This window comes from Sinocyclocheilus rhinocerous, unplaced genomic scaffold, assembly GCF_001515625.1.
Source record: "Sinocyclocheilus rhinocerous isolate Xijiao unplaced genomic scaffold, SAMN03320098_v1.1 scaffold2106, whole genome shotgun sequence".
Classification (NCBI taxonomy): Eukaryota; Metazoa; Chordata; class Actinopteri; order Cypriniformes; family Cyprinidae; genus Sinocyclocheilus; species Sinocyclocheilus rhinocerous.
Window position 1 is genome coordinate 192,639 of NW_015657498.1, and position 23,444 is coordinate 216,082.

The window sequence follows — 23,444 nt, forward strand, 5'->3', positions numbered from 1 at the left end:
AGCCTTTTGTCATTACTGTCCCTGCTACTGTATCATTTGTACATTATGTCTGGTGCTTAGATTCCAATATGTATGCAGCTTTCCAATAGCTCAGGCATCTTGTTTGAAATCACTTCCCTAAACTGCAATTCAGGACATTGTACATTTTTGAATATTAAAAAAAATCCACATGGTTGGGATGGTGCAATACAACGACACGACCAGAAGCTATACGGTTTGATTATATGAACTAAGTCACTACACTGACTGCACCTACATTAAACAAGACAAGTGTTATGCTAACTATGTAAACAAAAGCACAAAGATGAAGGTTTAGAAAGTCTTTAAATCCAACACACACACGTAAACATTAACTCAACACTGAAGTAACAGACAAGAACTGAAAACACAGGAATTAAATACACATTCTAACAAGGTGACACAGCTGAACATGATAGCAAATCAAATCAGTAACCATAGTGACAAATGCAGACAGGGGAATGGTGCAAATAAAAATAGTCCAAACTGAACTGAAACCGTGACAGTATGCCCCCCACCCGGAAAGGCGCAACATCACGCCGGAAGATGGATGGAGGCTTCGGTGGAGGACGGGAATCCGGGATGTAGATGGGAGGAGCCAAGGAGAATCCCGGAGCCGGAGGGGCCAGGTGGCACTCCAGAGTCCACCCAGGACTGAGGCCAACGGTGGAGTCAACGGAGTGAGGAGCCATGGAGTTGTTAAGGCTGATGACACCAGGGGGCCGACTGACATAGACAACGCCGATGGAGGAGCCGCCCAGGGCAGAGACGGAGAGCCGAAGAGGTGGAAGCAGGGATCCGGAAGACTGCAGCGGAGCCGGAGCGACTGAGGACCAAGGAGGAGCCCCGACAGAGCTAGAGGGATGGAGAGACGAGGCAAAGCTGGAGGAGTGGAATCCCATAGCGAAGGAGGGTCATCGACTGACCAAGGCGGAGCCGGAGGGGCAATGGGCCACAGTGGAGATGAGGGAGCTAGGAGCCAAGGTGAAGCCGATGGGTCGAAGGGCTAAGGTAGAGTCCAGGACTCGGAGGCTGGAGGTGGAGACAGGGGATCCTTATGCCAAGGCAGAGCTGGAGACTGGAAGCCCCGAAGTGAGACAAGGCTCCAGGATGATGCTGACTAAGGGGGGGCTGAGGGGCTTACAGGAACCAGCGGAGACAGGGCAGCAGAACTGGCAGATATATAGATGAGGCGGGGGAGGAAGGCTGGGAGGGAACACAGGAGAGTTAGGAGAATCAGGGCTGGACAGAACCAGCGGGAAGACAGATCATACAAGGCAATACATGAAATTATCCACTTCTACATTATCCAAAATGCTTCTAGAGGCCAGTTATAGCTCACCCTCAGCAGCGGGAGTATGGGCGGGGCTTTTTTTCCATCCCTTCGTACTCCACTAATACTCTCTCAGGCACTTGCAGTGTTGCCAGCTCACACCTGGTCAATCGCCTCAGGCTCCAGGGCGATGGCAGGCTCAGTTGCTTCTTCTCGCATTAGCTTTTCAGTCACGGTGGGCTCAGACAGACGCTCCGTGAAGCTGGGCTCTGGGACTGGCGATGCACTGGATCGGGGAAAGATGCTCTCCAAACACCTAATGATGGCCTCCTTCCTGACAAGTCCTGTGGTGTCTGGGAGTGATGTCTCATACGAATGATGGTAATTCGCCCCGATCCAGAGCAATGATTTCAGGGTCTCGTCGTCAAATGGTGTGTTGATGAGGAGACGACAAAACCCTTCAAAATAGTCTAATAAATTGTGGCTCATTTGAGCCACAGCAGCGAATTTAGCCGCATAGTCCATTTGTAGTGGTCCAGTCTTCTGTCATGCTAACTGTGTAAACAAATACATGAAGATGAAAGTTTAGAAAGTCTTTAATCCAACACACAGGTAAACATTGATGCAACAGTTAAAAACCATCAACGAGACCAGACCAGACCAAAAGAACTGAAAACACAGGAACTTAAATACACAGGCTAACGAGGTGACACAGCTGAACATGATAGCAAATCAAATCAGTACCCATAGTGACAAATGCAGACAGGGGAATGGTGCAAACGAAAACAAAGTCCAAACTGAACTGAAACCGTGACAAGAAGTGAAATCAAATAAATCATTCTTACAATTTTGTAAGTAAAAAATAAGTATGGAGAACATGTATATGTATTAAAAGTTGCATTGATTTATAGATCATGCATTTTATATATAAAGTAAATCTATAGATAATGTCTAAAAATTATGTACTTTTTATGTTTTATGTACTTATCAATTGATCTGATCAATCTTAATCAAAATCTAATCTAATTATTATTATAATGATCAAATTAGATGCTACAGTTTAACAGATCTAATCGAATTCTCTCATTCAATTTAAAAAAAATTTATTTGTACATGTCTTCACTTTTTAGAGTGTTTCTAATGCAAGGTTTATATTATTATTTTTTATAGGCCAGAGTAAATACCCATGGGATATGAGGTTAAATCTAAAAGAGATTGTATCTCTGATTCTTCAGTTGTATTGTAACACTATCGCTCTTTCATCTGTCTTTCTGTATCTTATCACTCAATCAAAATTCAGCGCTGCCATCATAGGAATAAATTATATTTTAAAATATATTAAAATAGAAAAAAGTCATTTTAAAATAGTAATAATATTCACAATGTTTTGATCAAATAAATGTGACCATGGTTAAAAAAAGAGACCTCTTTCAAAAAATATCTTACCAAATCTTAATAACCCTGATCTTTTGAACACTAGTGTGTATATAGTACATTATTTTACTTTATAGATATTTGTCAATCTGACCTAACAGATGTAGCTGTTTGCGAACATTGTGTTGAAAACTGGGACACAACAGAACCCTCCGATATAACAGGCCAAGCCACAGTCAACCCCTTTCAGTCTGTCTTTTCTTCTCCTGATCTTCCTGTATAGCAGGTAAATTAATTCATCCTCTGTCTTAGAACAATCACTTATTTTAAATGACAAACCAACTGTGAGTGCTCAGTTCCCCTCTCCAGGGACAGTTTGTGTGGTGTGAGGTGGTTTGTGTGAGAGTGTGTATGTGTATTACTGCCATCCTCCTGGAACAGGGTAACAGATCTGCTTACTTCTCTTTCCCTCCTCTCTTTCTCCACTCTTTTATTTTCCCTGTCCTAGTGGTTTTGTCCTGAGAGAAACCTTAGAGGCAGGAAAGTAGGCCGGAGGCAGGAGGGGACTGAGTCTAAATACACTGTTACAAGTTATCTGGCTCAATAACAGTAAATACAGACATACTCATTAAATCAAGAGGCTATGATCAAATTATAACATATTGAAGGCTTGAAATCAACATAGAATGTATTCTATCTCAATAAAATAAGCTAAAACTGCAAAAGTTTACATGTCTAATGAAATACATTTTAAACAAAAATTATTACATTATATCAAGCTACATATATAATAAATAGCACTTTAATCAAATTGATGTGGAACAGAATTCAGTCAATGACCAAATTCATGAGCAAAATCAAAGTCAAATTTTAGCAAACCTCTATGGAAAGTTTGTGCCAGAAGAATACAGAAAGCAAATTTGTTAAAAAACAAAAAAAAGGATAAATAAACATGATGGACAACAAATAAACATGAAGCCAGTGAGAAAGTTAAGATGAAACATGTACACAAAGAGTCATGGATAGAGCTGTGTAGGCCGGGAAAGAAAAAAGGCAAAAATGAGAAAAAAAGAGCAGGCAGAGAACAGGCCGGCTATAGATTTAAGATAAATTGGTTGACAGTCAAATATTTGTAAAATATTCAGAGAAAGAAAGAAAGAAGATACAGATTTATAGAATATACTGATACTTTTGAGAAACCAAATCATGCACAAGCAAAATGTGGACACACTTTTTAGACAACACAAAGGCGGCTCTGTCAATGAGTTGCTATTGTGTCTTTATTGTTGTGATTGAAAAAAAAACCCAGAGGCTTATTGGTAGAATAGGTCTCACATTGCTACAGTAACCCAAGAGATGTATTGAGTGACAGCTGGGTCATTAGAACATCAACTATAATTAGCACAATTGTGCTACATTTATCTATTAGTTAAAAAAAAACTGTTTAAATACATGCAGATCCAGACCTCGCATATGTGCCACAAAAATATTTAGGTTTTTAGAGTACATTAAATGTAAAAAATGTGTAAGGATGGGAAAGGGGTTTAAATGGAGAGGTTGATGGTTGTTCTGCTCTGTTATTGTAATGTACTGATGTTATCGAACTAATTCAAGCCATTACACATAACACTTTTTTTTTTACAAGTAAATGGAACCATCATGCTCAAAAGTCTGCATGCATCTATAAACTCTCTCCACTCTCTGTTTTACCCTCTTTTTATCCATCCCACACTTACATTCAGGTAATTGTTTGTTTAGAGACTGTTTCTAATTTAATAGCTGTAATCTAATAGCTGGCTGTTTATCATTCAAAGATAAGATTGAGGAGGGCCTGCTAATTTTATTAGTCTCTTCAGTAAGGGATGTGGGAGGCTTTTACCGCCCTGCTAATTGGAACAATGAGTCGGACAGTGGATGAGCGTAACCTGAACTGTTCAAAACAGAATGACCTCTGTTACTTCCTTTCTTACGGTCTAGCAATTCATATTGAAGTGTCTGTCACTTGTGTCGACAAATTGATCACAAAACATAAAATGACAGTTTGATGCACTCCTAAACAATTGCATGTAAACCTCAAAGGGCAAAGGTCACAATCTTTAGCCTTTAACACTTATTGGCGGCACACATCTAAAACAATAACTTTTGCATCTACCACATTAGATGGACTTTAGAATTTATTTGAAGACTCATATGCATCGAATGATCTAGACATACACGTAGCTCACAAAATACCTGTGTGACAAAGTTAAATTCTTCAGCAGACAGTGACAATGCTGCTGACCTGGAAGAAAAGTGCAGAACAAAGAAAAGGAAAACAAGAGAAAGGGAGGTGTGGGATAAAGGTTGTGTGACATAAAAGCCCCAACAAAGGAAATATAGGTGAGAGAGAACAACGGGGTGACAGAGATAAAGTGCATTCAAAGAAAGGATGGAAAGTGGGATAATTGACTGGAACAAAGAACCCTTTTGAATGAATGTGCTTTTTTGTGGACGTGGACCTTTATACTATAAGAGTGTGTTACTTTATGACTCTGTGAAGACAACGTATTGCAGCACAAACATGATATATATGTATGTGTGTGTATGCAAGTGAGCAGTTTACAATATCTCAGCCTCAAATCACTTCCATTGCGGGCTTTAATAAGACCTAAATAAAATAGCCTATGTTGAAGTATGTTTAATTCATGCAAAAATTAACCTCAGATGTCAAAAAGAAATGCAATGCACTAAACTTTTCATTCACCCAGAGACTTGAGTAAATCTATAAAATGCAGGGACACTAGTCTATGTTCAGCTAAAAGCTCAGCTAAGGGAAATTATGTGATTAGTAATACAGAGGTCTCTAGCAGTAGCCCATTGATTTATAGAAGGATTGATGTTTTTTGCTCAAGTGATTGATTCATTGAGAGCTTAAAACCTCTATGCAAAAAACGACTGATGCATTTTGACAAGTGTGTGCCATTACAAATCAAGACTAAACAGATGATTTTCATGGCTTGCATGTAATGCATCTCCATGACGTACTCCATGACGTACACTGAGGACTGAAAAATCCATACATAATTGTCATAATTAGCCAACCAAATTCAAGCAAATAATATATTTATATATAATGAATTATGAAATATGGATAATTTACAATAGGGTGAATTCAGGTAATTGGGACACTTCTGGAATTGAGATGACTGGGAAAAAAATGTCTCAATTATCCTACTATATAATACTAGAATATAACCCACACCTAACCCTAACAGAAAACAGAAAAGTTTTAACTTAATATAACATGTATAATGACTGGTCAGTTAATAGCTGGGCAACATGAAGACAACACTTGAGAATTTGTACCCACGTGTTTACATTTTCTGAACAAAACATGATTGCTGTCCTGTTGCTGTGGGGTTCTGGGTTTCTAGGGCGTTACTAGGGCGTTACTAGGTGGGAGCTGGTTACTTACCTACTGTCTTAAGTCAGTATAAAGTATAAAAGTATAAAGTATGCCAGTTCACCTCTAGTCTGGTCACATAGAAAAGTAATAGCTTAACTCTGTTCAGTTCACTTCACCATTTGAGTTATCCAGGTACACTTCATGTCTATAGCACAAATACTGAATGGAAGTAGCAAGGAAGTAGTTTCAATTTTTATTTATTTATTTATTAATTAAAAAAGAGAAACCGTAATTAAAACGAATAATGACTACGACTGGACTGACTCTGGGGATACTAATGCCCTCTACATGTGAGCCAGTGCTATTGCAGGGTCCACATGGACACTAAAAAGAGCGCGTTTAGGAGGGAGAGAAAATACTCTGTAAGGAAACAATCCATGCGATCAAAGAAAATAATTAAAAACGTACACACACAAACGCCAACTGCCCATGCTGATGAAGCTGATAATGTTAATGTTAGTGGTAAGTCAAACACCGAGCGTGACTTTACCCCTCTTTGGGCTCATCTCAAGATCAGTGCAGGTCCAGGGTCAGGAAGGAGACAATCTGCAGCTTCTACCTCATGGGAGAGTTTATGTTTTTATTTCCTTTTTTCTCTATTCCCTTTTTCAGTCCCTCTTCTCCCCTCTCTTTCAATTTATGCATTTTAAACAGGCACTCTGAAAGACCTTTCTGATGAAGGACCCTGATTAGAGAGGTTAACAGACTCAAGCTGTCATATCAAAGGCTTGTACATGCATGCACTCACACACAAAATAAAAGACTGAGATTCCTATCTGAGTCACTGAAGGGAAAAGGACAGTAAAAGACTGTGTGTGTGTGTGTGTTGTGTTTAGAGCTCTAGAGTCAATGTCACAAAGACAGAGCAGGCCGAACATGGCATAAAAGCCATGTTGTGTTAGACTCACACGGAGTTCTAATGCCTGCAGCATTTAACTCAGTGTTCTGTCTCTTTCCTGCTGTAATTAATCAGAGAAAATTGCTTCATTAATATTAATACACAGTAAAACACACACATACAATGAACTTCTGATCCGTACAAAGAAGAAATGAGTGGTCAATCAGTCAGCAGACTGCATCAAGCTATTTTTTCGGCATATATCACCGTTCAAAAGTTTTGGGGTCAGTAAGATTTATTTTTATGTTTTTGAAGTCTCTTATGCTCACCAAGGCAACATTTATTTGATCAAAAATACAGTAAAACAGTAATATTAGAAATATGATTGCAATTGAAAATAACTTGTTTTCTATTTTTTATATATTTAAAAAATATATATTTTCCTGTGATGGCAAAGTTGAATTTTCAGCAGCCATTATTTCAGTCTTCAGTGTCCCTCAGAAATCATTCTAATATGCTGATTTGTTGTTCAATAAAAAATTCATAGTTGAAATCTTTCGTACTGCTTAATAGTTTTGTGGAAACCATGATACATTTAGTTTTTCAGGATTCTTTTATAAATAGAAAGTTCAAAAGAATATATATATTAATGACCCCAAACATGGTATAGGGTCAGTTTATAATCTAAAAACACTTAAGGATATCATAAAGTGACTGACCAGTTGCTAAAATTGCCAATCTGTCCTTTCTAACAAAAATACATACATATGAAAAACTAATAAAAGAGGGGGAGATATAACACATATATTTTTTAAACATCAACTGGCATTAAGATGTTAAGAAGACTAAACTAAAATAAAGTTTCTACTTTTGGATCTGAAGTCATATCCAGGTGAGGCTCAAGGTCCTATTGTCATCTGGAATGGAACATAAAGGAATAGTTGGACAATGAAGTAATAATTCACCTAAAAATGAAAGTTCAATAATTTAATCTCTCATGTTGTTCGAGACCTGTATTATTTTATTTCTTCTGTGCAACACAACAGACAACACATTAAAAGATTCCTTAAGAGGTTAAGTCAAAGGCAAGTAGTCAAAGGTTCCATACAAATCTATTAAAAAAGCTTCAGTCAGTTAGCTCAACACATCTTCCTTTTAGAGTAATGTGATGCTGTAAATTAATCCATGACAGCACATTTGCTAGTCAAAGAAAGAGTGCGTAAGAGAATGAAAGTGATGGGCAGTTACCCGTGTATGCACTTCTTAAAAAAGTCCAGTTAATGGCAATAATAATGAAAAACAAATAAAGGTTTTGTTTTTATCTGCGGTGTCAGGTACAAACAGGGAAGTATAACAACACAGATGGCATTTAATATTTTAGTACAGCTGCTATTTGTATACTCACATATTAAGAACGAATTTGCCTACAGATTCCCCCAAGTTGCCACAACGTAACTGGAATAGATATTCAAATCCATGAAGCAAAACGCTAAACAATGATAGGACTTATCATGGCCCTTCTTAACGTTATTTGTTTTTTTTAACCACTCTCATCTGCATTTGCACAAAAAAACATACATACATAAACAGTGGAACAAACAAATGGAAAAAAGGATATTTATAAATGTAGAGTAACTGATGGTGGGGTGTGTGGAAACACATTTCGCCTCTGATTTGCCAACAGAAATATTTGCCTATACTCACAATGCATTCTGCCCTAAAGCAATGTCCCAACCACTCTCGATATGCCAAACACAAATACTTTCCACACACTCTTGAAAACAAAATGTAAATCACAAAATATACAGTACACTACAACTACAGCAGTTCAGCTATTAGAGCCCCCCCCCCCCCCCCATGTATAATATATACATTACCATTACAATTCAAAACGTTTGGGGTTGGTAAGATTTTTTTTTAATTTTTTTTAAGTTTCTTATGTTCACCAAGGCTGCATTAATTTGTTTAAAAACAATAATATAGTGAAATATTATCACAATAAAAGAACTCTTTCCATTTTTATATATTTTAAATTATTCCTGTGATGGCAAAGCTGCAGCCATTACTCCAGTCTTCAATATGATTCTTTAGAAATCATTCTGATATGCTGATCTGGTGCTCAAGAAACATTTCTTATTATTGCCAGTGTTGAAAACAGTTGTGCTGCTTAATATTTTTGTGGAACCCATGATACATTTTTGTCTGGATTATCTGATGAATAGAAAGATTTTATTTGTAAAAGGAATCTTTAACCAAAAAAACTTTTACTGTGACTTTTGATCAACTTAATCCTTGCTGAATAGAAGTATTAATTTACCTAAAACAAATCTCACCCCAAACCTTTGAATGGAAGTGTAAATATTTGTAGTCACCCGTTCCACTGCTCCTTCTTTCTGCTTGTCTTTGCTGATTTTGAGCCGTTTGGGGATCATATATATAGCGTTTGAAGTTCAGATGTATGGTGACTGGTTGAGCGTCGGGCTTAGTTTCCTCCAATTTGGAGGATTCAGTTTTGGCCCCACCCTTCCCCTTCTTCTTAGAGAAAGAGGATAGAAGCTGCTTGGTTTCTTCTTTCAGCCCCTCTAACAGAAACAGAAACACAACGTGACTAGACAGAATGTATCCCTCACGTTTTGGCCGGATACAATTATCATATGATTATTTGTTTTAAACAGAAATTAACTGCTGCATAAATCAAAATTTCATGGCAAAAATATTTTAAATCTAGACCGACTTACTTTTTCTCAAGCTAGGCAATAATTTGAGGTAATGTAGATTACAAAAATGTTAAACATCTTTACTTGTGTGGCTATGGATACATTAATTCTACTGCATTTCATTGGGCCTGAAGTGAGGGGTGTGCTGTAATGTGTGTGTACGTATATTTGTGTGGCTGAGGTCTACCTACACAAAGTGAGCCTTGAGGGTCAGGAAAAGGATGTGAGTTTTTTTTTTTTGCATTTATATTTCAGATTCAGCATGCATTTTTGGTGTGTGTAACTTTAAATGTGAGTAGCTTTTATATGCTGTTTATGAATGAACGAATGAGTATATGGATGTATAAATATGCAAGTCACCTGACAAGAAACTTAGAGGAAGGAGGTAAAAAGGGGCCAAGAAAGTAGTAAGGGCGAGTAAAAGAGAGTGTTTTTGTCTTTGCTTACCTGGAATTCTGATTTTGATCTTGCCACTTTGGCCGAAGCCACCTTCAATGGAGCCCGTTTCTCCTGTTGACAGTGTAACTTTTAAACCCACAAACAGCTGAAGGTTCGTCTCCTTCTTAAAAAGGTTTCGACCAATCACAGTGTAGTCATCTGTCACCTGACCAAAGATACAAAATTGGAAAAGAAAATTGGCAAAACTGCTTAGCTAGAACCAGAGAACATGAAGTGTTCAAAAGAAATAAATTCTAAATTATATATATATATATATATATATATATATATAATCATGTATAATATATACATTACCATTACAATTCAAAACGTTTGGGGTTGGTAAGATTTTTTTTTAATTTTTTTTAAGTTTCTTATGTTCACCAAGGCTGCATTAATTTGTTTAAAAACAATAATATAGTGAAATATTATCACAATAAAAGAACTCTTTCCATTTTTATATATTTTAAATTATTCCTGTGATGGCAAAGCTGCAGCCATTACTCCAGTCTTCAATATGATTCTTTAGAAATCATTCTGATATGCTGATCTGGTGCTCAAGAAACATTTCTTATTATTGCCAGTGTTGAAAACAGTTGTGCTGCTTAATATTTTTGTGGAACCCATGATACATTTTTGTCTGGATTATCTGATGAATAGAAAGATTTTATTTGTAAAAGGAATCTTTAACCAAAAAAACTTTTACTGTGACTTTTGATCAACTTAATCCTTGCTGAATAGAAGTATTAATTTACCTAAAACAAATCTCACCCCAAACCTTTGAATGGAAGTGTAAATATTTGTAGTCACCCGTTCCACTGCTCCTTCTTTCTGCTTGTCTTTGCTGATTTTGAGCCGAGGCAGTGCTGTCTCTGTGTAGTTTTTGTCCTCAAAGCCTTCCAGAAGCTTTCCATGAAAGGCAAGCCTGCATGTGTTACCATGGATATCTGAGTCCAGTCGTGACCCAATCACTAAGCAAAGTGTTGGACATGTGACTGGTCGTTCAAACTCAAGTAAAGCCCATTGCTGTGGTTCCCCTCTCCCACCTTCTGTCTGACAAGTCAGAAACTCATCCAGGTGATGAAACTCCCAATCAAATGAGAAAAACTTTGCACTTTGCTCTTTAGAGGTGGGGCTACAGTCTCCATTTTCGTTTCTGGGAAGCACTCGATTGAAGAATGAGATACGTGCCATAACAGTTTCATGTCCAACAGTAATGTGAAACTTTGCACGGCTAGTAAGTGCTCCACGATAGTATTCAATCTTTTGAACGGATATAATAGCAGCAAAAAGAGTCTGCAATGAACCTGGTGTGCATACTACACCTCGTTCTAACAGTTTTGGGTCAAACTGGGTCACACACACACCAACCCTATCCCCTTGCATAGCACTAGGAACTGACTTTCGAAACATCTGCACAGATTTGACCTTGCGAGTTACCTGAGGAATAAAAAAAATCTGAAATAAGGAGCTGATCATGTCAATACACTATGTAGCAAAATATCTGTTCACCTACCATGGTGAAACTGATCATTTGGAAACAGTCAGAGAAATAAGAAAAAAGACGAGAATATTTTTTTTTATGCAGTTTGCATGTATACTACTGTTCAAAAGTCTGGGGCCGGTACGTTTTTGAATAAAAAAAAACAAAACAAACAAAAACATTTTTTAGGCTTTATTTATTTAATTAAAAAAATCCAATAAAAACAGTATTGTGAAACAATATTGTGACGCATTATTACAATGTAAAATACCTGTTTTCTATTTAAATATATTTTGAAATATAATTTATTCCTGTGACGGCAAAGTTGAATTTTCAGCATCATTACTCCAGTCTTCAGTGTCACATGATCCTTCAGAAATCATTCTAATATGCTGATTTGGTGCTCAAGAGACATTTGTTATTATTATCGATATTCAAAGCAGTTGTGCTTTGAAATGGTGATACTACAATAAATACTTAGTAAGTTCAAAAGAACAGCATTTATTTGAAATAGAAATTTTTTGCAACATTATAAACATCTTTACTGTCACTTTCAATTTAATGCATCTTTGCAGAATAAAAGTACATTCGCTTAAAGAAATCGTACTCACCCCAAACTTTTGATTGGTAGTGTATGTATTGTAGAGCTGTGTGTAGAATTACATAAATACCTTTAACGCTGGTATCTCCACAGTATCATTGACACCGAGTGACCCTTGTAGGATGGTGCCAGTAATGACTGTTCCCTGGCCACGGATGGAGAAACAGTGATCTACAGCCATCAGAAGAGAACCCGATGGATCTCTATGAGGAAAGAAGGCTTGGGCCTTCAATAACTGAATACAAAGACAGAGACCTCTTCAAAAATATGATCCACACCTTGCAAAATACAGTAATGTCTAAAGGTCTGAAACCTAAAATCACCCTTTTGCTTTAATAAAAAACATTGACTCAAGTTAGTATAAACTCCACAAGTTTGTGCAAAACCTGATCTGTTATCCAGGATTTGAAAATGTTCCATTGTGTGTATTAATGGAAAGAAGGAAATCTTTTGCAATGATCATTTGTATGGTCAATGTCACAAATTTGCCTAAATTTGACTTAGTGTCCTGTATATATTACTTCTTTGACATCATAACTTTTCTTTATTTAGGCATTTTCAAACTCCTAACATTTTATTCTAATTTCCATGTTTATAGGGGGAAAAAATGTAAAGTTTAAGTTTAAAAATGGTCTCAGACCCCCTTGAACCAAAAGTTTTTATATTAAATTTATATCCTAATAACTTTAAATTGAGAAGAAGAGAACATATTTTTGTTTATATGTGTACTCTACAAGCTAAACGTCTCATAGCTCTTCACTGGAAAAAGGTAGAGGCACCAAGTATAGGGAGATGGTTAAAGGAGTTGGCAACAAACATGTCATTGGAGAAAATAATACTGAACACACCCACTAACTCACGTCTATGAGTTCAGTTATTCCTTGTGGCTCGTCTGTTTCTGGGAACTCAGGACCACCAGGCTTTGCTGCCACAGCAATAATAGCGCAGCCTTTAAATCTGACAAGTAAAAAGTCAAGTCAATTTTATTTGTATGCACAATAAGTTCACCCAAAAATGAAAATTATGATGTTAATGTTTATAACATCTATAATATCTCGTGCGACAGATTTGACCACAATATAAACAATCAAGCAGTTTAGATTTGTTATATATGTTGTAAAAAAAAATCTGTGAAATTTACGTAAAGAAAAAAAAACAGCAGCTGAAGTTGCCAGAAGTTAAAGAAAAACGGCAGCAATTTACATTTTTTTTCACTGTAAATTTTAAGATGGCTTGTTCTTTTTTACTTCCAAAAACTGTAAATTATAGTCTATATAGCATTTAAAGTCTTTTACCATTAAAATTACAATCATTTTTTACAGTCTCAACACATGGCAAAATGTGTAATATGTCTAATATACAGTTAAACATGTGCTTGACAGTGTCTACCTTGTGTTCTCAAGAGTTTTGTGCATCCTCTTGGTCATTTTGTCAACAGCCGCCTGTCTCTTGTCACTAGGCAACAGGTCTGTTTTGTTGAGGATTACGATCATGTGGGAGCAGGTGAGCTGACCAATCAAAAGACACTCTGCTGTTTGTGTCTGCATACCTTTCACAACGTCAACCACCAACATCATCAGATCAATGATCTGAGCACCTGAATGCAAGTATACAGATGAGAGTAAAACATATAACTTCAACAATGACAAACATGACAAAGTACAGTCATCGCTACATTGCCTTTCCCTCTTTTTCTCTCCCTCTCACTGGCACTCATTCTTTCCTGAGAGATCCCCTCTGGGGGGAGAGAGGAAGTCAAGCTGGAACCCCGAACAGCCCCCTTCCGCCTTAATCAACCACATGTGCCATAAATGCTCACACACACACACACACACACACACACACACACTAGTACGATCAATGCAATTACACTAGACATTCCCACTACACTGAGAGTTCTCTGGGTTTGTTTGGACCTGAAGGTTAACAAAAAAAACCTCTAGACATTGTTTCTCATCATCTATTTCTTCATACATCCCTCTGTGAACATAATACCTATAAGACTGTGCATGTTAGAAAACAAGCCATGTGAGCTTTTAGTATGGAGGAATATTGATGTATTGCATGTATTGTACCCATAACTACCCATTAACAAATATGTGTGATTCCACTGTAAAAAATTATTTTTCATAGTTGTAAAGTTGTAAATAAGTACAATAAGTACTATTTCAGTATTTCTACTTCAAAATTTCACGTTTAATTCAATGTAACTTGACATTTCTTTGTAATTATTTGAGAAATGTACTAGCAATTTCTGAGTGAAAATTGTGTCGAAGGAACTCCTACACCAGTATTTTTTTTTCAGTGTGTTAAAGACACTTAATTGTGTGTTATAATTTGGAAGTGCATTAAATGACAGAATCTGATCATGATAACATGTTGACAAAATGCTATTCTTTGCTGTAACTGTAAAAGGTGTTCTAATTCTAAATGCATTTTTATTTTATATTTTGTACCATTACAAGTCTGTCATTAAAAGCATGTGTCTTTTGATTTGAAAACGTGATTTAACTCTATAAAGCCTACAGTATCACGTTTGAAACATGAATTTTTAATGTCCCTACTCCCTAAATGATCAGTATTATCAAAACTTACAAGACCTGTTGTACACTCTAATTGATCGTTCATACTATTTTAGCAAATAAAAGGCCTTTTAGTATAATTCTAAAACAAAACAAAAAACAAACAAAAAAATCCCACCTTTAGGTAATGGTACACAAGTCTTTTTGATGTGATTTTTAATGATTTTTATAAAGTGAATATAAGAATAACTTTTATATTGTAATTAATATTTATATTATCATTAACATTTACTGAACTGAAGAAATGTAGGATTACTCAATTATCCATACATCTTTTTTTTTATTTAAATTTTTTATAATGTATCAAAAATGAAACAGGCTTGAGGAACAACATCATCTTACTAAAGACATATTATTGATAGATTTAGAGTGACAAATTATATTTATATTAATTTAAAGCAAGTAGTCTGTTATACTGAAATAAAAATATCATTGAATTACAAGCTCTCAGAATTTCATCAAATAAAACTGATGTTTTTTAATCTTTGAATGCGAGCAGCACTATACTCTCCTGCATCTTACTATCAAATTTGATACAAACATAAAACACGTATGCATATTTTAAGATTTTCTTTTATATTTTGTATAAAAGTTCAACAAACTTCCATAAAAAATCTGACTATTGTATCATATTTAATCTTTACAGGGTTAATATGACCACTTCAAATACTATACACACCACCTACTGATCAAAAGTGGTAGTTCTGGATAGAGTTTAAAATGCACTGACAGGTTTGTGATTCTTCAAGTAGTATGCTTATGATCATATATATATATATATATATATATATATATATAACATGATAACAGTCCCAATCAAAATCTTTGATGAGTGAGAGTTCAACAAGAATAATTTTCCATAGCTGTGGAACTGTACTCTGACCGGAAAAAAAATCTGAAATTGTGAGATAAAACGTGATGATTACATTTTTTCAAGTAGTATGCTTATAATCATATATATATATATATATATAACATGATAACAGTTATAACAGGAATTAAAAGACGTTAGTAGTGCGTGGTGAATTATATGATTTATACACTGATTCACGCAAACATAAAACCTGCAGTTTGATTGTAAAAAAAAACCCAACTAATTTACCCACTTACCCCCGATAATGGTGCGTATGAGGGATGCATGTCCCGGGCAGTCCACCAGTGTGAACTGCAGACTGTCGTATTGTCTGTCCCCGCAGGATTCTTTCAGGTGCTCCGGTAAGGGCACCGTAAACGCACTAAAGCCGAGATCCAGCGTGATCCCCCGCTCTTTGGACTGGGGGTTCTTGTCGAAGGCTGCGGTGGATGCGGTGCTGCTCAGCGCACGGGCAAGAGACGTTTTTCCGCTGTCCACATGGCCGAGGACACCAACGTTAAAGTTCAGCGTTTTAGGAGGACTGGAATCTGCCATCACTAGAACAGCGCGACTGTTGGGGATCAGAGAATGAATGCGCAGACTTTGAACTGCTGACAGCAACGCTGCTGGTTCAACCCAACCAGCTCGATATTAAACTGTCAGTTAACCAAGTGTCTCTAATTTGGGTGGCAATATCTTCTTCTTAATTCTGATTTGAGAGATTAAATAACATGCTAACGTAAATTGCTGCTCTTACTGTTTTCAGCAAACTTTTCTGAAATTTGACAGGTGTTTTTCCTGTGCTGCAAATAAACAATCCCTGGTGTAACAGCAACTCAACTCATAGGTTCCTCTTCAGAGCATTTGTTTTGAAAAGGAAAATGCATCATGGATCAAATAATATATAAAATGTTTCAATTGTTTACAGCATGTTTATTTCACAATTAGGAGTTTATTTGCACTTCATACAGAAGAAGAGTTTTGTGGAACTCACAGTGGCGCATCTTCGTTCCAGTACAACATTTCAAACGGCACACAAACGGGAAATAGGGGCGTATTCGCAGTGATCAGACGGACAATAGGAGCATCCAATGATTAAACAGAGTTTCCACAAATTGACCAATCGTTGCAAAGAACGACAAAAAAAAAAAAAAAAAAACGTTTCCAGGGCGGTACTTCCTCAAATCGCCTTAGTTACCCACATGGAAACACGGGTCTCTTGTGTTTGATTTCAACGGCCTTTCGTGTAATAGGCTTGAAATTAGTTTACTCACTTTTTAGATGGTTTAAATAACTAATAAGAAACATGAAGATCGAAGAGGTAAAAAGCACAACCAAGACGCAGCGCATCGCTTCTCACAGCCATGTAAAGGGTCTCGGGCTGGATGAGGCCGGTAATGCTAAACAATCCGCGTCCGGACTAGTGGGGCAGGAGACAGCTAGAGAGGTAACTTAGAGATCAATTTCATGTTTTGCTTGTTTGTTAATGAATGCAGAATCAGTAAATTTGATTACACTCATTATTATATGGTCTTTTGCATTATGCTGGTTGCTTGTGAAGAACGAATACAAAGTGTCTAATTAATGGTATGTGTTAGGATTCAGGAGCAATATAAAAATGCGTATGTGTATTTCACTTTCACCAAGAGTATTTTACTGTGCTTAACACATCCTGGTTTTGCAGACTTTTAATATTTGTAATATTTCCTGTAGTTAAGCTACTTGATATTATTATATTATTCGTTTATAAAGGACAACATGTTGCTGTAAATCCTTTCCATTTTCAAAAAAATGGAAAAGATAAACATGTTTTTATTCTTTATATTTTATTCTTACCTTTTTATTAGGCTTGTGGTATCATTGTAGAGCTGATTCGTTCCAAAAAGATGGCTGGCAGAGCCATTTTACTGGCCGGACCACCTGGAACAGGCAAGGTAAGGACTGACAACCTTTATTTTAACAGTCATTGTCAATAGTTTCAGAGAGTGTTTATGGTTTGATAATTGTATTTCTGTACCCTGCAGACTGCTCTAGCATTAGCCATGGCACAGGAATTGGGAAATAAAGTGCCATTCTGTCCTATGGTGGGCAGTGAAGTGTATTCATCAGAAATCAAAAAGACTGAAGTGCTGATGGAGAACTTCAGAAGAGCCATAGGTGAGCTCTCATGGAAAGAACCCATATCTGTGCACCATAACCTGTAAAAATGCTATTATAATAGTGAACATTTATTCATTTCTTTTAAGAGACGCACGCTTTTTATAATGAAGGTAAAAATGGTGAAAAACACATTCAAATACATTTCAACTTGTCGTGCTACTAGTTAGTAAATAATTCCCCATGCACACACACTGTAGCTTGATATTAGTCATTAGACTCAAAACTGTGTGGAGTGGACTGTGTGATCAAGTGATATATGCATGCACACATTATTACAGTGCTGACAGAGAAATACACTGGCATTGGCAATTGAACACACACAGGTGAATAGATTCACTGGTATTAATATATAATGAATTCTGTAGGTTTTTAAAAGCGTATCCACTAGTATTTAATATGTTAGCATTGTTTATATGTTATGTTCATTCTTGTACCTAAAATTCTTAATAATTAATTATATGAATATTTATTAATTATTATTATTAGTATTAATTATTAAATTATTATTAAAATTATTATTTTTTTATTGTGCAGGTCTGCGTATCAAGGAGACTAAGGAGGTGTATGAGGGAGAGGTCACTGAACTGACTCCTTGTGAGACGGAGAACCCAATGGGGGGCTATGGAAAAACTATCAGTCATGTCATTATTGGTTTGAAGACAGCAAAAGGCACCAAACAGTTGAAGGTAAGGAAGTGAAAGCGCTTTTCTTGCATACTTATATTTCAAAGATAAGGAGCTGGATCGAAGCCGGTTTTTTGTTATGTCTCATAGCGTTTGTTATGCTTATGCAGCTGGATCCCAGTATCTATGAAAGTCTGCAGAAGGAGAGAGTGGAGGTCGGTGATGTTATCTACATCGAAGCGAACAGTGGGGCAGTCAAGGTATGGACGGATTTCCTTAACTATTCTCTCTCCTCCCTATATCTGCTCTTGGCATGTTGAAGCAATCTTTTGTCAGTACAGGTAGTCTGGTAGCGGTATAAAGGACAAGATTATCTTTCATATTATTGAAAGAAATTAATACTTTTATTCAGCAAGAATGCATTAATGTGAAGTGATAGTAAAGACATTTATTAGGTTACAAAATGTATAAATACCACAAATATAATATAATGTTACAAATGCTGTTCTTTTTAGCTTTATATTTTTAAAGGATTTTGAAAAAAACATAATTTCTACAAAAATATTAAGCAGCACAACTGTTTGCAGGAATAAGTTAGATTTGAAAATATATTCACATTTTTTTAACTGTCACTATTTTTTCTTTCTTTTATTTTTTGTATTTTTGATCAAATAAATGCAGACTTGGTCAGCATAATAGATTTCTTTCAAAAATATTTTGAACAGTAGTGTACACACATATATGGTTGCACAACTCTAGTATTTCAACAAGATCCTACATCACATAAAGTGCAGTACACTTCCCTTGTAAATAAATTGACCCTATTTAATGGTCCCAAAATCTCTCAAGGAGTTTTTGAGTTCATTAATATTCAGTCCTTCTGTTTTTGGTCTGCAGAGGCAGGGACGATGTGACACATTTGCAACAGAGTTTGATCTGGAGGCGGAAGAGTACGTACCTCTTCCGAAAGGTGATGTACACAAGAAGAAAGAGATTATTCAGGATGTTACACTTCATGACCTGGATATTGCTAATGCAAGACCTCAGGTATGTGCACACAAACATCATGTTTTCCAGCATTTCAAGTGGATCCCCATAATGTTGATCATATGAGCGTACTGTGTTTTCCAGGGAGGCCAGGACATACTTTCTATGATGGGTCAACTGATGAAACCCAAGAAGACAGAAATCACAGGTATCATACATTATATACTGATAATCATAACAGGATTTTTAATGAAGCCTTGTTTAACTATCTTTTTTTTTGTGTGTATTCTGTATTCAGATAAACTGAGAGGGGAGATCAATAAGGTGGTGAACAAGTACATTGATCAGGGTGTGGCAGAGCTGGTTCCTGGTGTTCTGTTCATTGATGAAGTTCACATGCTGGACATCGAGTGTTTTACCTACCTACATCGAGCACTGGAGAGCTCCATTGCTCCCATCGTAGTGTTTGCATCCAATCGAGGAAACTGCCTTATAAGGTATTGTTCATTGTTAGTTCATGTTAGTTAATACATTAACTAATGTTAACAAATTACACCTTATTGCAAAGTGTTACCAATAAATGCTTTGGAAGTAATGTTAATTCATGTTAACTATTGTAGTTAACTAATGTTAATAAATGGAACCTTATTGTAAAGTGTTACCGTTTATTTATAAATATATTATTGTTAATTGTTTATTTCGGTTCATTATGTAAATTAATGTTAATTTATACAACTTGTTAAAAATATATTAATATATGTAAAAATTCACATTACCCTACATTAAAGGGATACTCCACCCCAAAATGAAAATTTTGTCATTAATCTCTTACCCCCATGTCGTTCCAAACCCGTAAAAGCTTCATTTGTCAAGTAAATTACACTGTCAGGGTCCAGAAAAGTATGAAAGACATCGTCAGAATAGTCCATCTGCCATCAGTGGTTCAACCGTAACGTTATGAAGCGACGAGAATACTTTTTGTACGCGAAGAAAACAAAAATAACGACTTATATCTTAAATTGTGTTCCGAAGACGAACAAAGCTTTTACAGGTTTGGAACGACATGGGGGTAAGTGATTAATGACAAAATTTTCATTTTGGGGTGGAGTATCCCTTTAATAAGTGTTGTAAAATTATTTTTCATTGTTAGATCATCATAGTTTGCTGTGACCAGCTATTAGAATGATCCATTTGATTGGCAAGTTTACAGTTATACATAATAATGTTTTAGGGGAACAGAGGATATCAGCTCTCCTCACGGTATTCCACTGGATCTGCTGGATCGAGTCTTGATTATCAGAACTATGCTGTACACTCCTCAAGAAATGAAACAGGTGGGCATTAAAATTCTGTCAAAACAAGCTGCTTAAAAATAAAGTTTTTACATTATAAAAGATGAATTAAACATTTCATGCTGTTGTTTCATTTGCATGTTGCTATAGATCATAAAGATCCGAGCTCAGACAGAAGGAATCAACATCAGCGAGGAGGCTTTATCTCATCTTGGAGAGATCGGTACCAAGACTACACTTAGGTAATACTTTTTTCTGCGTTTTGAAAAACATATCTACTTATTTAGATTAGCATTGAACTGTCATATTTATTTCTGTGTTGCTTGCATTCTCATTATCATGCATTTATAATTTATGCAATTTTTTTTGGTCATTTTGGCTAATGTGTGAGTTTGTGTAAATGCAGATACGCAGTGCAGCTGCTGACCCCTGCCAGTCTGCTGGCACGAGTTCAGGGAAGGGAAGTAGTCGAAAAGGAACAAGTGGAAGAAATTAATGAGCTCTTCTATGATGCTAAGTCCTCTGCAAAGATCCTACAAGATCAGCACACCAAGTTTATGAAATAACTGTACAGCCTGCTTTAGTGTGCTTTACTGGTTGTTTAGTTCAGATTTGTCATGACATTCTAACAGCATGACCGCTGTTTTAAGCCAATTCAACATCAATGCATGGCTACTTTATTGTTTTACCTAACTGTGTCAGTTGTTGTTAGTCAAAAAACTGGTAGAAAAACAGGAAAGAAAACATTCTCTATTTAACGTGCTTAGAAAACCTGATTTCTTTAGTTTCATCCCCCAGTTTTGTTATTTTCCTGCGGGATAAGTTTTCCATTGTACTGTCTGCTGTTCTTTTTGTTTTGAAAATAAATCTTTTTTGATAGTAATGTGAAATATAAATGGGACTTTTTTATGACAAATATTTCATTTTCACACAAAATCAAATGCTCAACTTCTGTTCAATTTAAAACTAAACCAACAAGTTTATTTATTTATTATTTATCCAATAAACCTTGCAACTTAAGTAGCATTCTAGGATATTTTTCAAAAAATGTATTAAGTCGGTTTTAATTGTTTAAAGCCTTTTTAGAAAAATGGAAAAAAGTACATTTAGGTACATATTAAGATCAGGTTTATCAGCTGTGCTAAATGTTGAACGATGACAATGTTCAAACAAAAACTACTGAGTTGTTTTCAATGTTAATGCTTTAGATTCATTTATAAATGCATGTTTTAGCTGTACGATTCAGTGAAACTGGTTTCATAGTGTTACTTTCTCTTGCTGGGTTTGTTAAAGGCAGTCTCAGATCCTGAGCGAACATTGCTGAAGACGGATGGTGCGACCTTCCCAGCCTGTTCTAAAAGCAGAGACAGAAAGATACTCAGGATACACAATAATACAAACTACAACATCCAACACATTTGAATTTCAGTTACCTCATTACAAAGGGCTCTGTTTATGTAAATTATACATGCATGAATTGACAAAATACAAAGTAATTTTAACTGAGAAGTGAAGTATAGCGTCAAATACTAATTTCTCATGAATCATGTTTCATGTGTTAGTGTTTCTTAAAGATTCATGTGTTTCTTAATGATATACAATCTTTTAATAGTCTTTGATGATAACTTAGTGACATTTTCAAATTTAAGGGAACATTGATGGTCTGTTTATAGTAAAATATTACAGCTGGGATCTTGAAGTTGAGATTATAAAAGGCTAGAAAAAAAATAAGGGATATCTTCAGGAATCAGAAACACAAATTAGTCAATATAAACACATAAGACAAATGTTAGACAATAAACATCACATAAAAAAGTGATTAGTAGAAGAGTGTCTTCCCCCGTGTTTTTGTGTTCTGACTTCCTGCTATATATGGAGTGGAAACATTACAAAAACCAGACACACATACACACGGCTCTTCTTTTTTCCTCTTGGCTCCAAGTCAAAAAACAAGGACACTTGGATTCAGTGACATTTTGAATCTTCTAACTGAATGATCAGTTGCTGCTCGACTCACCGCATTCCTGCATCACTTCAAAGGTCTTGCTCTTCACCTCTGTTCCAGATGCCAGTTTATCCTTGGCTCCAATCAAATCCTCTGCTTTTACCTCAGGCCTCTTAACTTCTTCACTCTGCTGAAGAGAAACAGAAAAATTAATGACAAGAAAAAATTATCTGAATTTCTTCTGTGGTCATCTTTCTCTTACTTGAGACATGGCCAACTCTCAAAATCAGTTGTGAAGTCCTATAGTCTTGCTGAAGATTCTGTTTTATACTGGTCGTAAGTGCATTTATACACAAACACACCCTTCCCTTGCAAAATCCAATCCCAAATGGGCCATAATTCCTTTGGCCAAAGCATGAGTCACACTGTTCCTCCTCCCATTCAATCTCAGTCACTGTTCCCGTAGGGATATACACATAGTTATTTAAAGATGACATCTTCAGTACTTCAATTACTTCCAGCAGTTGAGAAATGAAAAGAGTTCATGGTTTGTGCCTTGTATCTGCTTTATTGTTCATGCTGGAGTGCTTCTAAATGACTGCATATGTTTATTTGAACAGTTGTGTTTGTTCTTTTGAGTGTTGCTAAGTGATTGTTTGTGAATGTTAATTTGTCTCTCAGAGCAAAGAGATATTTAGAAAGGACTTAATGTCCTGCTATTCTTGAGTCTCTCTGTCCTAATGTTTTTATTTTCTTATCCCTTTTTACTGGTTTGCAAACTCAGGAAACATTTCATACAGCTTCATGCTAGAATC

The 23,444-nt window shown here is 36.1% G+C and overlaps 2 protein-coding genes across 2 annotated transcripts; one reads left to right on the forward strand and one right to left on the reverse strand.

Annotated features, from left to right (window-relative positions):
- Positions 1-1,447: 1,447 nt before the first annotated feature.
- LOC107721163 (selenocysteine-specific elongation factor) lies at positions 1,448-16,415 on the reverse strand. Its single transcript, XM_016529033.1, has 8 exons — positions 15,880-16,415; positions 13,577-13,784; positions 13,048-13,144; positions 12,258-12,422; positions 10,914-11,543; positions 10,113-10,269; positions 9,282-9,530; positions 1,448-1,749 (listed from the first exon to the last, which is right to left on the reverse strand). Exons 1-8 carry the CDS (start codon positions 16,175-16,177, stop codon positions 1,448-1,450), a joined length of 2,106 nt encoding a protein of 701 aa, XP_016384519.1. The 5' UTR covers positions 16,178-16,415.
- Positions 16,416-16,759: 344 nt separating this feature from the next.
- On the forward strand, positions 16,760-21,567 carry LOC107721190 (ruvB-like 1). The gene is made up of 11 exons (XM_016529072.1): positions 16,760-17,069; positions 17,470-17,556; positions 17,647-17,779; positions 18,317-18,468; positions 18,576-18,665; positions 19,303-19,452; positions 19,537-19,600; positions 19,691-19,889; positions 20,624-20,726; positions 20,835-20,926; positions 21,091-21,567. Exons 1-11 carry the CDS (start codon positions 16,929-16,931, stop codon positions 21,248-21,250), a joined length of 1,371 nt encoding a protein of 456 aa, XP_016384558.1. The 5' UTR covers positions 16,760-16,928; the 3' UTR covers positions 21,251-21,567.
- The last annotated feature ends 1,877 nt before the right edge of the window (positions 21,568-23,444 follow it).